The 15,921-nt window shown below is 39.0% G+C and overlaps 1 protein-coding gene across 3 annotated transcripts in view; it reads right to left on the reverse strand.

Moving 5' to 3' along the window:
- ORC3 (origin recognition complex subunit 3) overlaps positions 1–15,921 on the reverse strand; it is a 38,075-nt gene that overhangs the window by 18,479 nt on the left and 3,675 nt on the right. For 2 of the 3 annotated variants that reach the window (XM_010707641.3, XM_003204365.4), the window contains exons 3-11: positions 14,433–14,530; positions 10,908–11,052; positions 9,508–9,612; positions 8,690–8,844; positions 7,237–7,370; positions 5,338–5,497; positions 4,417–4,530; positions 2,555–2,688; positions 2,024–2,087 (exon numbers count right to left, since the gene is read on the reverse strand). In XM_010707641.3, coding sequence (XP_010705943.1) covers positions 2,024–2,087; positions 2,555–2,688; positions 4,417–4,530; positions 5,338–5,497; positions 7,237–7,370; positions 8,690–8,844; positions 9,508–9,612; positions 10,908–11,052; positions 14,433–14,530 — 1,109 coding nt within the window. Of the gene's footprint in view, positions 1–2,023; positions 2,088–2,554; positions 2,689–4,416; positions 4,531–5,337; positions 5,498–7,236; positions 7,371–8,689; positions 8,845–9,507; positions 9,613–10,907; positions 11,053–14,432; positions 14,531–15,171; positions 15,354–15,921 lie in introns of all 3 variants that reach the window. The other variant, XM_031552535.1, reaches the window with a different exon arrangement.

The raw sequence follows: 15,921 nt of genomic DNA on the forward strand, positions 1-15,921 counted from the left end.
AAAAAAAGACTGATACAGATACCAGATAGCAGCTGAGAAAGAAAACTGCAGATTTAGTTGCTGAGTGTGAATGGCAGGCTTACCTGGTCCTGAAAGTGAACAGTAAATTTTTTAAGAAGGACTACTTCTACAATATCCTTAAATGTATTTCCCAAGTTAGGAATGCTACTGTAGGTCAGGAAGGCATACAGAAGAAATAGCAGCTCATCAATGCTAAAGTGGGGCATTTTCTCCCCAACCAGGTAACGCTGCCAGCTTGGCAATGCAATCATACTCCTACTCCTATTGCAGAGATCGCAACTATGCCTTATGGTAAGATTTATCAGAAGCATCATGTGCATACAGACACAAGAGTTCTGGCTGTTTCTTTTCCAGATTTCCAGGGTAGGGATGGCCTTACGAAATAAGGAGTGTATTGTACTTATTAAACATACTGATGAATGTTCAACTTTTAAAGCAGCAGCCCATTAAGCGGTGTTTAAACAAAGAAGCAGTCACTGCTGCTCATTCCCACTCCTTCCTTCCTTCCTGCTGTTTTAACAGAAGCATTTATGCACCTGCAGAGAGAACAGGTTGAGGAAATTATTCTGCAGAAACAAGCCAGCAGAAAAACTCCATAGCTTTTTGGGTTTGGTCAGGTTATTTAAGTTGGATTGTTTCTCTGATCACATTTATACCGCAGCCATGCAAGCTGCTGCGCTGGCACATCTGCTGAGGTGTGAATAAAGAGCAAGGGAGCAGCAGTTGCTGAAGCTATTTTTGACATTGAAAACCATAGATCAGAAAGTCACACATAAATCATCTCTAGCCTTGACTACTAGAATTGCATTGCACTCACAAATTTGCCCGCTCTCTTCCAAACATTAACAACAGTCTTCTCTCCTGGAGAGAAGGAGGCTCAGAGGAGACCTCATTGCACTCTACAACTTCCTGAAAGGAAGTTGGGATGAGGAGGGATTTGGCCTCTTCTCCCAGGCAACAATCAGGACCTGAGGAAATGGCCACAAGTTGCACCAGGGGAGACTGAAATTAGACATAAAGAAAACTTTTTCTCTCAGAGAGTGGTCAGGCACTGGAATGGCTGCCCAGGGAGGTGGTGGAGTTGCCGTCCCTCGCAGTGTTCAGGAGGCATCTGGATGAGGAGCTGCGAGATCTGGTTTAGTGCTTGTGGTAGCAGTGGTATGGGAGGATGGTTGGACTGGATGATCTTGCAGGTTGTTTCCAACCTTGCAATTCTGTGATTCTATGAACATTCTTCAAATTTGCGAAGTTCTTACAGACCAGGAAGACCTGCTAGAATACATGAATAGCTCTGTCTTTGGCCATACCATTTGCCTGACAGGTTGCTACAATTCAGGTGAAGTTGAGAGAAATGCTTTATCTTGAACGATGCATGTACTGGGAGAAATTCAGCTGATGATAATTACAAACAGATCTTTCTTTTAGAGGACGATGAACTCTTAAAATGCTCACAATAGCAGCTTGACCTCAACCACCTGACAAACTTTTGGATAAACATGCAGCATAAATTAAGATTTTTCGTCCTGCACAACATGTAGTGTGGATGTGTGCCTTAGGACTTGGTCCGCCCTACTGGGTGCAATCAGAGACTGCTCAGAAGGTACAGAGGATTAAAAGCTTAAGAAATAACCTTCAAGATTAGTTACTCATTCTTTAAACACTTCACTGACTTTCCAAGAAATTCAGTCTGAGTAAGCATTATAAGACAAAATCATAAATAAGCCTTGTAAGCTTCCTTCTAGGCACTTTTATTTCTACACGTAGCTAAAAGCTGATGCAAGAAAAGCTGAGCAGCTTTGTATAAAAGTACCTGGCAAGCCCAGAGATTTGGAACTTTGACCCACAGATCCTAATTCTTCACCACTGGACGTGAAGCAATGTACTTTATGAAAAATGTTACGGGAACCATACATCTTATTTGTGTAATTTATTATCTTCCATATAAGTTAATATATTTTTGGAAAATTATTTATGCTATCCAAAGACAGTCTTAAAATTTTACCTTTAAGGAACTGTCTGCTGTCAGCAGTGCAATCTGTTTCTCTGAGACTTGACTTTCCACATACCTGATGGCAATGAAAAACAGGAACACAAAAATGACAATGTAGATTGACCTTAAAAAGCTACAAGGTTAAAAAATTAAAAGCATTTATGCTACTGTAAGGATTTATTTGAAAAGATTCAAAAAGGGAAAGTCAGATCCAGCAAGTTGAAAGGCCACAAGAAAACCCTGGAGATTATGTTCCATGTCGGCTTAACAAGCTGAAGAGTGATTTATGGTTGCTTGTTATAATAGCTTGTTTCTGTATTAAGGACAAGAGGGAAAAACAGAATACAAACCACAGAAGCTGTATCCTCTATACCAGAAAACTAAGGGTTCCAGAAATTACTGAGCACCATCCTCCTTTTGATAGATTTCTTTCTTTACACAAATGCACCAATAACCCACAGTTTTCACACTTCACAGATTCCTTTCATTGTTCTCAAAGCTGACTGAACATAAGACTGTTCAAAAATTTATTTCACCTCCTACCTTCTAAAAGAGGGCAGTCTTCGAACGTTTTCACACTGATTATGTGATAAAGAATTTACTCTCCCCTTTGCTTCTTCCAGCTGGCAACACAGTATACTAAGAGGATTGGAATGGAAGTGCTCCACAATACAGAGCTGAAAAAGAAAGCAAGAACCAGCGATGATAAAAAAAAAGTCATCCTTCCTGCTATGTCTACCTCTCAAGGCTTTCTTATCACTACAGTGCATACAATACAATGGCAGTAATGGCATTCCTTTAAAAAAAAATTCATTACCATTTGTAAACATTCCACAAGTCACATCACTGCACTACACCAATTACAGAGCTTTAAACTCAGTCATATAACTACCTTTTTTGCTCTATCTGCTATTCAAATTCAGTATCTCATTATTTTCCCTCCTACATCACCATAACCACAGTTTGTCAAACACTTTCTATTCATTTATGCAAATTACTGCATTCTTTAGCTTACATATTCAGTTCCAATGCTCATAAATGTGTATATATTAAGACATGGAAATCAATTACAGTATACAAGTAAACTTACCACATCCTCATTTCAATTTCTGTTTCATGCACACAAAAATACATCGCTAAGTTCTTACTATGCACAAATACAAATTCTCTGTCACTGGTCTTAGCTGTCTTAAATATTCCTACTACCAGGCCTTACAAAATAACAGCACGTGTCAATCACATCTAGTCTTAAAAACAGACAAACAGACAGAAAACCTCACTAAAAATATTTAAAGCAAAAACCATCAAAGGGAAGAGACACTTCCTGTCAGATACATTACTGTTACTCCTAGATGTAACTGGGACCATGGTGATCCCTTGTGAACATCACTTAGGAAATCTGATCTGAAATTGCTTCCTTCATTTTTTCTTGAGTACTTCAATGCACAAGGACACAGCCATACCCTGAAGACTAGGGTTTGTATTTCCACATCAGGCCAATGGGGAATCCTTAAATCCCGGCAACTCTTTCAAATAATAGAAGCTGAATCTTAAAAATCAAAGAACCCTAGACATTCTAAATGCATACGACTTGAAAATATCAAGTTTTCTGGCAAGCCCATCTGTGGCACCAAGCAAAAAGAAACAAAATCCAGAGTTCTCAGAGAAGCCCACAAGGAATAAAAGCTACATTGAGACTTAGACGTGGAAATACATCTATATGCAAAGACAAGCCAAAAAAACCATAGCCCATGTAATTTAAAACTATTATTATTATTTTAATAAACTTTACCAAGTCTTCCACTTTGTCTCCTGAGAGGGCAAATGTAACTTCTGAAATGCTGCACAGCTGATCACAAGCATCACCTACTTAGAGGTAAAAAGCAAGTGATCCTACAGCTCCTACTTCTCTGAAAACCTAAGTGTGAATGCAGAAATTATTCCAGAAGGACTTCTAGCATAGAGTGGGGAAGAGACGCTGCTGTAGCTGACTCACACCATGACAAATCCAGCCCAAGAGGATCAAAGCAGCAACCTGATACCCAGTTGGAGAGTTGTGCCAAGGGTGTTCGAAGCTACAACTTAATCTACAACAAAAGAGAGGTGTTTCTACCCACTGTGGCAGGTCACTCTAAATACATCTTTTAAATACGACCTTTTGTGGTAGAATGAGCTGTCTTTTAAATGCTTGCTTACACCCAGTCCTGTAAGCTTTTCTTTAAAACTCTGGCAGAGAAACACCCACCTGTTCACAGAACCAAGCTGTTTTCAAAGGGCATTTTTTTCATCCACATCAATGAAAGCAAGAATAGGAACCAGAAATATCTTTCAGTGTCTCGTAATCATGAATGAATCACACTTCATTTTCACCACCCATAATGTGAGTTCCTGTTACCAGCACCTACCTGAAATCCTTTGATAAAATTCTGGACAGAAAAATCATGGTAGAGGAATATGTTGATGAGAACCTGCAGAACTTTCTCACTCAGTTTAAGTGGAAACTGTGTTGTTAAAAGTACCTAAAGGGGACAAGAAGGCATAAGAACTCTTTCCCGACTTCAACCCAGCAAAATTTATATTCACAACTCACTACAACTCTCAGCAAGCATGAGCATTTGACTAAATGAGATGCTGAATACGCTGCCAACTTCTAAAAACATATCTGCAAGGACAAACACACGTGTAAAGACTGTCTTTCTATTCATTATTTCGCCACATTTTTCTAAGTTCCTTTTACTAATTAATGTGCAATGTTTCAGTTAGTTTTAGCTTAACATTATTCGTGTCTTACTTTTTACATCACAAACAATGGAAAGCAGACTGCTGTAACAACTGGGAATACTACTGTTTTCAGCACATAAAACAGCAACTTTAGAAATCCTGAACAAAGGAGTACATGCAAAATCACGTAAGTAGAGTGCTTATTTGAACTGACCACCTGGATAACTCTACTAACTTTTTACAGACCCAGAATTCAAGCTGAACTGAGTTTTTCTGTTTTTTGGGCTACCCTTATCTAAGCAAAGCGAAACTTGGATCAAAGCACTACTCTTCTTTAAAGAGGTGGGAAGGTCAAAGTAATAGCCCAAGCAAGTATGCACAGATGCCAGTTTAAATCAAAGATGAAAGCATGTGTGTCTCAACCTAGAGAGGAAGCTCTCAGTACAAATAAGCTACCCTGCAGTTATGGATAGAAAAATTTACAAAATTCACATCTCTCAGGAACAGATTCCATTTCAAAAGCTTCAGACAAACTTGTATTTAAAGTCTGCATATGTACACTGTGCTTGAATACATACACTCTTCCTATTCAGAAAGGGAATTACCTTGTCAATTATAGTAGACAGGTGGTCCTTACAGGAAAGGGACTGAAAAAGCTCTATGCACAGCAGAGAGGAAACAGAGTGAGGAAGTAAGCTGTGGATAATCATTGGAGATGTAGCAATTCCAAAAATCAGTACAAGAGGAAATTCACCAATATGCTGACTATGGAAAGGAGGGGAGAAAAAACAACAACAACTTAACAGTCACATTACAGAAACTCATGAAATAAACACATTAAGTTCCTACCACAGCATTGACCTCATGTGACTAAGCTGCAATGAAGAAAAAAAAAAAAAAAACACAGAAGTTTTGATGTACAAGGAGAAAAAACACAAAAGGAAGCTACTTAAAGCCCGAAGACAGAAAACAAAATTAAATTACATTTTAAAAATTTCAGGAAGCAGCATAAAAAGCATCTTTTCCATTACAGTTTTGTACCAACCCATTTGGAGAACTGAATGCTAGCACTTAATTTTTTTTGTAAAGAAATAAAGAAAAATGAGAAGAGACTTTGAACAGCTAACAGTCTCAAGAACATCTACAGATTTTATAGCATTTAATAACTGAACAATACGTCTGAAATCCCTCTAAGGTTCTATGTTCCCATTGCACTTGAAAAAGAATTTCAGCCTCTCCAGATTCAATCTTCCTCTTCAGATGGTTTTTTTGGTATACCCTGTTAGCCAGGACTGAGAGCTGTGCTCACTGGGAATAGCATACAACTATTTAAACAAAACACAATATTTGCAGTATTATTTTATCATTATATTCCTTTTTTAATTGGAGTTTCAAGGGAACACAAATGCTGCTATCTTCAATCACTTCCAGGTTAAATTTGACAACTTATTAATTTTTTTAATTGTCTTTTACCATTGCCACTTATTGACCTCAGAGTTTCAGCTGACACCCCCACAATCACCTCCTCGCTATAAACTTAAACACAAAAACAAAACTTTACTTTACATTACTGTTCACTGTTCACAACCTAAAAGAATTTCAACAGAGAGAGAAATTTAATCTTGTGATTAACAAATCTGAAGACTCTCTTCTTTACCCACTTCATCTTAATTATTAAACTGACAGATTTATTCTCAGCATTTGTCTTAAACATGAGTTCTACAATTCACCCAAAGATCTTTTTGAAAGTATTGTGCAACTCTTCCCAGCTTTCATTTTATTTCTCTTCTCTTCTGCTTTAATCAAGCCAACTCCTAGTCATAAAAACAGCTGAATCCTCTGAAATTTTTTGAAACGTGGTCTGTTTTAGAAGTGTATGTGCAACTAGTAGGCCATGACAGACATAAACTTCACTTCATCTGCACTCCACATGCTCATAATGAGGTATTTATCCTTGCCACAAAAAGCAAAATAGAGCACAGCACTTAAGAAACAATTAAAACCTCATTTCCCACTGCCTTACAGCCAATTATTTTGAGATAATTGTGATTTCTGATTTTACTTCTTGAAACGTTCCTCAGAGAACCCATCTGCCAGATTTGAAGTAGAAAACAATTTTATTGTGGGTCTCACAGCAAGTGAAATTGCCTAGCCTTGTTTAGACACGACATCAGATGTGCATGCTGTAACTGCATTAACTCTACAACTGTGGCTCCGACCCTGCTGTAACTGCACTTTCAGCCAGGGTGCTCTTTTTGGAGAACTGTGGGGCTAATTATTGCAACGCAGAAGATGATTTTAAGGAAGACAGCATAAGAAAGGGCAGAAGCACAGATGCATCTGATGTAGTCTGTCACTCACTGCTCAATCACCGCTGCAAATAAGCAGCATCAATATCTGCTCCAACTCCCTGCTGGTAACGTTCCCTCATTTTTACACTTCTAATCAGCTGCAAATAGAAAAAGAGTGACGGAGTGGAAGAACAAAACTCCAAGTGACATTACCTGCTGATAACCACAAAGTCCTGCAGTACTTTTGTGGTGAAACTTTCCATGTCTTTGAAGATAACAACAACTGGAGGAGACTGCCAGTGTCTGGAAGACGTTCTTTTTTTGCCTGGAGTCTCAGAATCTGTTCTCTTTAAAGTCATTGGTTGTACATTAATAAACAGAAGGCAATCAAATAAAAAAGACTGAATCCCACATCTACAGTAATATAATGTTCCGAAGTGACACAACTGACTTTTTTTGATACAACTGTATTTATTAGAAGCATGAAGAACTCCAATTTTCCTTCCTTCTGCTTGGCATAGCAGGAAAGACAAAGAATATACAAACTAAAGAGAAACAATGGAACGGGGCTGTTTAGTCTGGGGAAAAGGAGGCTGAGGGGAGACCTCACTGCTCTCTCCAAATACCTGAAAGGTGCTTACAGTGAGAGGGGAGTTGGTCTCTTCTCACTGGTGACAGGACAAGGGGAAATGGCCTCAAGTTGCATCAGGGTAAGTTTAGGTTGGATATCAGGAAAAACTTTACAGAAAGGGTTGTTAAGCACTGGAATAGGCTCCCCAAGGAGGTGGTTGAGTCACCATCCCTGGATGTGTTTAAAAACCGTTTGGATGTGGTGCTCAGGGACATGATTTAGCAGAGGGTTGTTAGAGTTAGGGTAGTTTGGTTAGGCTGTGGTTGGACTCGATGATCTTTAAGGTCTTTTCCAACCTGAGCTATTCTATGATTCTATATGCAATCACAGACAAAGACAACTCTGTGGGACAGAATCAGTAATGCTCTGCTGAGACCGTGGAACATTTTAGCTGGGGACATGGGAGCTGCTCATTCTCTATGTATTTATACGGTAGTAAAAAGAGTGTTCACTCATGAAACTTTTACTTAACATGCTGCTCATAAAAATCACTTCTAGCTTTCATTCAAAACAGAAAAAAAAAGCTTGAATAAAACATAAATAATTTTATTAAATACAAGGATAAAAAACATTTAGAAAGTTATTTTGTCACTGCTTTTCACTGTAGTATGAGTTGCAGATGACACAGTGCCATACCGGGCAGTGCCATGTCTTTCCCCTGGAGAGCTGTTCTCTCTTGAAGTTTTCTTTTAATAAACATCCCAGCACTCTTGGGAGTAAAGCACCTAGCATGAAGTTGATATTGCATTTTAAGCTTTTTGGCTCCCAAGTAAACATATTGTACGATAGCAGTATATCTATTTTTTTTCCAGAGTTCTGACAGTCATGCCTCATCAGCAATGAACTCTGCATCTGCTACATATGTTACAGATTTATACTTGAATCTCCTCAGTCTCAGCTGTTTCTTAGCAGTAGAAAAGTTTACCTTCTGCATTTTTTCACTACTGCATATAAATTTGAGGCATTCAGTTTCCTTCTCTTAAAGAATATAAAGGTCGGACATTCTTGTAAACTGGTGATACAAAAAAATCTTACCTTTGTTGCACTCTCATACCAGTTGATAAGAGAAGTCATCGAACAACGTACTCTATTACGGGAAACCTGTTCATAGTCCTCCTCTTCTGATGAATCTGCATCTATACAGCAGTTCATCAGCTGTCCCAACAGCTTCTGCATCAGATTTTTTATGCCTTCACAACACATTTTTTAGAAATATGATAAAGACTTTTGGTTAGTGGCCTACATCCTTAGCACTTCCCCAATTCATGCTCTAAGAAACTCCCCAACTTTTTATTTTTCACTTTTCTACCTAGAGCAATAATTCACACTAAGATGTGGCCCCTTTCTTAAGCTTCACATCTGCTGACAGAATGACCTGAAAATAAACTAGGCCACCAATAGATCTGGGGGGGGGTGCTGCCATGTGTTATTTAAATCTTTTCATTTAAATAATATTTTATATTCAAATAAGGAGCAGGACAGATTTTTTTCTACCCATTCTTTTTTCTGCAGTAATGTGAGTGTAAGCATTTAAAAGTGGAATGCATCCATACATCAACTGCTCAAACCAGAGGAAAGCCAACCTACAACATTAGCATGCACTACACTGAGCATGCTCTCAACATTCGTGCTACAACTAAACAGCATTTCAATCTTCACTGTCTGAAACAGAATTAGACACATCTTAAAGCACAGTAGGAATTCCTGCTGTATTATCATGGGATTGAACAAATCTTTTGAAGGTGTTCAGAATCTCTCCATCTCAATATTCTTACATCTGGGGACAAAAACTAGAATCACTAATTAATTGACAGATTATTCAGATGAAGAAGCAAAGCTATTGCAGTATTTACCTGGGCAATCTTTGGCTTCCAGCAACGCTATGTAAGGAGTAACATTATTTTGAAGGACTTCTGAGAGACTTCTAAAGGTGAAGTCATGATCTGTAACATTCACACCTAAAAGAAAGATGATTTAAGTGCATATTTCCTGTGACTTGTACCATGGTGACTGAATGATAAACTGCGCTGCAGATCAAAAAAAGCAGGAGATAACACAAATATTCACGGAAGGAATGAAAAACATCACTTCATCTATGAGGACAGATGAAAAAACAGCACAAGACTGAACAAACATATTAATACCAGTCAGCTGAAAGGAACAGGGAGCTGTGAAGATGCCTAATGGAGAATTTTTCCTTACTTTTAATGAAAGATTTCTCAAGGCTGCAAACCTGCAGGGAATAGGATTGGTTTTCTAATTTCTCTGCCACTCATAACCTCAAAGACATCCACAGGCAACTAATCCCACAGATAAAAAGATGAAATTCACTTTCTCTAGGAGAGCAGCAGTGCAGACCCCCGAGACCTGAATCTGCATGGGACTTATGCAAGTAGGGAAATTACTGTGAGTTTTTATGAACTACAGTCTGAATTAATTATGACCTACTCAACATTTACTGCCTTTGTTAACATCTTTAGACAAAAAAAAAAAGATAGGGGAAGTGGATGGGGAAGGCAAGTCTCCAGAGGGCAAATCATAGCTTCTTTTCCACAGAAATATTCAGAGCAGGAACTTCTCACTCTCTACTAGTTCCAAAAGCAGACTAAGCTTCCACTCTTTGTTAATGCTGATACAATACATCTGTGGCACAGGTTTATGAACCAACAAAAACATAATCAGGTTGCCCTGAACCAGGTTTAGGTTTACAGTTACAACCGTTTGAAAGGGAAAAAAAAATGACTTCAGAACTAACTTCAGTCGTAAGGCCTTCGGCTATTTTTCTCACCCTCTGCTCCTTTTCCAAGATAAAGATGCTGCTTTCCTACATGTAAAGATGCTCAGCAAGAGTCAACTCATTAACATACATCAGAAATACAGAAGCTGTATAATTCCGTGCCACAGGGATTAGTCATAGAAACCACCAAGGAAATTAGTACCAGATATGGGGATAGAATCAAAGCATCTCCATGCATCATGAAAAAACCCAAATCACGACTGGTTGCCTAAGATGAACCTCCAAGGAAGAAGCAGATTTACTGCACTAAGGTACTAAGCATACAGACAAAATGGAAGCAGGTCAACTCTTGCTTCCTTCTCCCAGCGCAATCTCTTCTGTTAACGTTTCTGGAGCTGACCTGGCCTGCACCGATTGCTGTAAATAAGTGAAACGATTCTCTTTGATCTCTGTATCAACTTCAAGGGTCTGTGAGAGTGCAGATGGACGTAACAGAATGCATCTTTAAGAAGTTACCTAAGACAAGAGCCGCAGTAGGGATTTCTCTGGACTTCATCCGCCACGTCCATTCTGTTGTCTTCTCTTGGAATGCAGAATGAGACCGCCTCAAAAAACTCACTAGGTTATCAAATAACTGTTCATTCAATTCTTCCTCTATTTGCTGTAAGGAGACAAAAAGAATTTCATCCATACAAATGTGGAAACACCAGAACATCCTCCTTTTCCTACCCTTTACCTGTATCAGTTTGCTCCTGAAAACTCCAGTGTTACATCTGAAGTAGCACTAGTGCTTTTTTCTTAGGGACAGGAAGTGACATACATAGCTGTGAACTTGATTTTAAACAAAGTCATAATGGTTGGCTCAAGCAGTATTGCTGAGGAAGCTACCAAGAGAGGCAAGACCACATCTCCAGGATGCTGCACACGATGTCAAAACCCTGAGCTCCATTTCAACTACAGACAAGAGTTCCTGGTGCACTCCTTGTAAAGGGCTGATAAACTGGTAAGAGAGTACACAAAAGCCTTTTCATCCTCTACTTATTCAAAAATATTCTGACCTTTTTGATATTGACTGTCTGCCTCAGCTCATACCAGATAAATTATATGGTAACTGAGGGGAAATTGCAGCATGACATTTTAAAAAAATGAATTAATGCCATCAGCTTTATAACAGCGTCACACTAATTCTATGTTACTATAGATCCCACAACAATCCTCAGAGCATCATCTTCCATATTCAACACAGCATGAGCTTCTGATTGTTACTGCACAGGTTTTCACTGAGCCAATCTAACAAGATTCTGAGTCCTCACGTTGCATGGTTACAGTTTCTATTATTTCTCCTATTGCACACTACGAAGATGGAATTCAGACTGCCATAGCACTACATGTTTACATAGCTTTCTTAAATCCATCGGGTTTTGTTTTGTTTTTGTCAAATAACTTTGTTATTTGCTCTACTCTGGTAATTTCCACTAAGTATATTAGTCTGCTCTGCATCTCAGGCAATCAGCTCATTTACTTGCATGACACTGCTTACTCTGGAAAATTTGAAAACAAGATGAAAAATTGAACTGGAAGTTCAATCACTATTACAATACTAACAACCAGAGACTGAAAACCGTTATTTGCACCTTACAGCTCTAAAATAACCACGCTACAGCCCTGCACTTGGGATTTTATGTTCCTTGAAGTATGCCTGAGATTTGTCACCTTTGAAGAAGTGAATGTTTCTGAAAGCCCTTGATGTATAACAACATTTGCAAGACATTGTTGAAAGCAGTGGTTAAAATCAAGATAGCCTGCAACATTGGAACAAAAGAGGTCAAAAATACACATTCCATAAATCTAAAAAGGAGTACAGTGCTTTTACCAGCTTTTCATGATGTGAGAAGCCTAAAAGGATGTCGGCACCAAATGCCACCACTGCAGCCCAGTTTATGATAGACACACAAAGGCTGAGGGCTCCTCAACAAAGTACTTGGAGGTATTCTCAAGTATCCTCTGCAGTATTCAATACCTCCATTAAAAACCAGAGAACTGGAAAAACACCAGCACAAGCACAGAGCCTGCCAACAAATCATCAGGTAGCAGTACCCTGGCAAAAACTGGTCAATTTCCTGCTAGCCTTCCATAGCACACTATCAGAATCCCCAGAATATAAGTCCACACCAGCAGTCCAAAATTCTACCATGGATCAGGTTTACTACACCAGAGTTACTGAAGAAATAAAATCTCGACTGGGTAAAACTCTCGGTTACCTGATCTGACTTCACAATGATGCTACATAGAGTAGCAGCTCACAGAATGGCCAGGGTTGGAAGGGACCTCAAGGATCACGAATCTCCAACCCCTTGCCGCAGGCAGGGCCACCAACCTCCCCATTTAATGCTAGACCAGGCTGCCCAGGGCCCCATCCAACCTGGCCTTGAACACCTCTAGGGATGGGGCATCCACAACCTCTCTGGGCAGCCTGTTCCAGCACCTCACCACCCTCATAGTAAAGAGAGAGAAATTTAGCTCACACTAAGCATCTTCCAAACAGAATTATCACAATTATCCATGTAGAAACGATTATCACCTCCCAGTTTTTCAAGAGTGGAATAAAAGGATAGTAATTCAGAACTCAGCGGGAAACATTACAGAGACCCCAGAAGCTTGATGGATCAAATTTTATGTATAGCAGCAAAAATAACTGCAGGCAATGTGCTCTTTGGTTAATCAAACTAATCAAACTAAGGCAAAGCCCACATCAATTTGTCAGCTTAGGATGAAGTGTCTACTACGAGGAGGAGAAAGAACAGAAAGAGTATTTGTGACACTCCTTCATAGAGAACAATGGTAGGAGATACAGGACGAGAAATAATTATGATTTTCCAGATGGCTCTGTGCTTCTACGTAGTTAAGGGAAGCTTTTTACCATGGTGGCCATTCTGAGGCAAATCCTTACAGAGCACTAGGAAAAAATCCTCACTGACTTGAAAACCCTGCAGCCACCGTTTCCTACCTAGAAGCATTGTTTCAAAACCCTTGACAACACTGTGTCAAACAAAGAAGACTTAAGAAAAGGTCTTCCAGAAGGGGCTACAGCATGCTGTCTTCCCTGTAATCCCACTGTGCAACTGACAAGACAGTTTCTTTCTGCTAGTGCTGGTGGCTAACCTGTCAAGCAGAAGCAGATGGCAGGTAGATGCCAAATACACCTCCAACTCTGGTTAGTTATGGTTTGAAAAGGGTGCTGACTAGTCAAAGCGAGGTGGATTGTGGAACAGCAGAGAGAGAACTAGAGGAATTTATGAGTTTAGCCTAAGGGTCTAAATTGTAAGCTTTATCCAGCTGGCTACTACTGTATATCCCAAAACAAACTTTGGGAAAAAAAAACCCTCAACATTCAGTGCCCAATAGTAGGCAGAGGAATATGGAATTCTTGCCCAGAATCTTTGACATCAAATAGAGGTGGGAATCCCTGCTGTACGGAAGCAATTATTAATACTATAATACAAGCCAGCTGGCTATTCAAACACAACAGCATGCCATCTAACACACAATTAGGAGGCCACAGTTCAGTATGAGATTAACTCCCATCCCCACCAGACAACCACTGACACAGTCCATACTAATTTAACAGAATAAGTGTACAGCTGTGTCATTCACTATTTGACAACCATGCAGTTATATTCATGTAAATCCACTGTGAATCTTGAGCTGCTGGGCTCTGTAACACCCAGGACACCCAGGAGGCAGGAAAAAAAACAACAAAATTACACCAGGAATTAATGAGAAGTTCAATTAGTAAAAACAGAAACTTAGAAGAAGCAGCTTGAAGCCTCAAAAGTATGTAGTGCTATGATCAGAGGTTATGTGTAATTGATGGATTTTCTATTTTTATTATATCCTGGGTCAATATTTCTGGCTCTTTTATTGCTTTAATAAACTGTTTATTTAAGCATGTAAAAAAATAAAAATAAAAAAACAAGCAAAGAAATAAGCAGAACTGATATAAATGCAAAATGTTGTTTTCATATCAGGTGCAAGACTCACCTCTGTTTCTGATTTGACTTGTTTCTGTAATGACTGGCAAGTAGCAAACCGTAGCTCACTGTCCTCCAAATCACTGTTTCCTTCTCTGAAATAGTCAGCTAGAAAGTAAACACAAGCACAGACAGGATTATCAAGGCAAAACATTCTTTGCTGAGAAGAAAACAAAGGACTCAACTGAAGCAAGAATATCTTTTTATATATAAATACTTACAAATATATAAACACGTAAGGGAGCTTAGCCGCTTATCTTAGCCAATTAACTAACTGCTGGAATCTTGCTGAATGAGGGAAGAAATAGGCAGAATGTACTGCCCAACTATAGAGGCAAAAGTAGAAGAATTGGCATCTACCTCAAGTCCCAGATAGCTAAAGGCTAAAATAGGGCAAAAAGCTGTTATTGTCATTTTACAAAATAAATAAATAAAGCAAGTCTTCCCCTTCTTTCAGGAAATTTTGTGGGTCAGCTTCCCCCTTCAAATATTCAACCTTCCATCACTTCTGCAGTCAGATATGAAGCACAAAGGCTTGCAAGAATATATCAAAGATCCTTTCTGCTCTCCCAGAATAACACAGTTAATACCAATTTCCAGATGACAAGAAAGCATACTGTGAAAGAACTGTTATATTACAAGAAATACAGATTATTATCATTATTTTTAACGCATAACCTTAACTAACATAACTATGCCAACAAAACCTTTAAGCTCAAACCAGGCCTCATCTCCCAATTGCCTCTCACTTCCATAAGTGCTGCTTGTGGAAAGGAGAAACAAAATGTCCAAGATTAATCTAGAACGCCTTCAAGTCTTCAGAAATCAGATCCTTTTTGGTAAGACGGTGTCTTGGCACATTTCTGGAATGCATCTGGCTTCCCAGGTGCTCCTCTGCTTCACAAATCTGAGTACAGAAATTCTCCACCAGCTGCCAACAAGAAAGGCAGAGCCAAAAATATAATCTGAGATTGAATAGAAACTAGTAACTGAGTGACCTCCCTCTTGGCAATTTTTTTTCCTACCGTCTTCACACAGTCTACATTTCCCTTAAAAACAAAAGAAATAAAGTAAAATAGGGCCCGTCCCACTCTCAGCGTGCATTTAGCAAGCTTGGTGAAGCCTTTAAGGCTTCTCTAGCACTACTTGGAAGAACACAAAGAGTGAAGGTGAAGTAAGCAGTCTATTATCTTTGATATTGTCTTGAAGCAAAAGGTAAGTTTTTTTCTAAAGATGTTTGAATAAAGTTTTATAAGGTCCATTTCCCATCATTCAGCGGTGCGCCAGCTGTGGTCTGATCTCTAAAGAACCATGTGATGAGCACATCCAATCTTCCAAATCATTAAAAGCCCAATGATGAATGAGATCAATCCCTAATCCTCCATTTTCCTTGGCTCCCCTAAACTAACACCTGATTTATATCCCTAAGAAAAATGGCTTCAATACATAACACACTTTGATAGCAGAAGCCTTATTCTTTTGAAGAGAATCGTAGCCAC

The sequence above is a fragment of the Meleagris gallopavo genome, chromosome 2 (assembly GCF_000146605.3).
Source record: "Meleagris gallopavo isolate NT-WF06-2002-E0010 breed Aviagen turkey brand Nicholas breeding stock chromosome 2, Turkey_5.1, whole genome shotgun sequence".
In the NCBI taxonomy this organism is placed as follows: domain Eukaryota; kingdom Metazoa; phylum Chordata; class Aves; order Galliformes; family Phasianidae; genus Meleagris; species Meleagris gallopavo.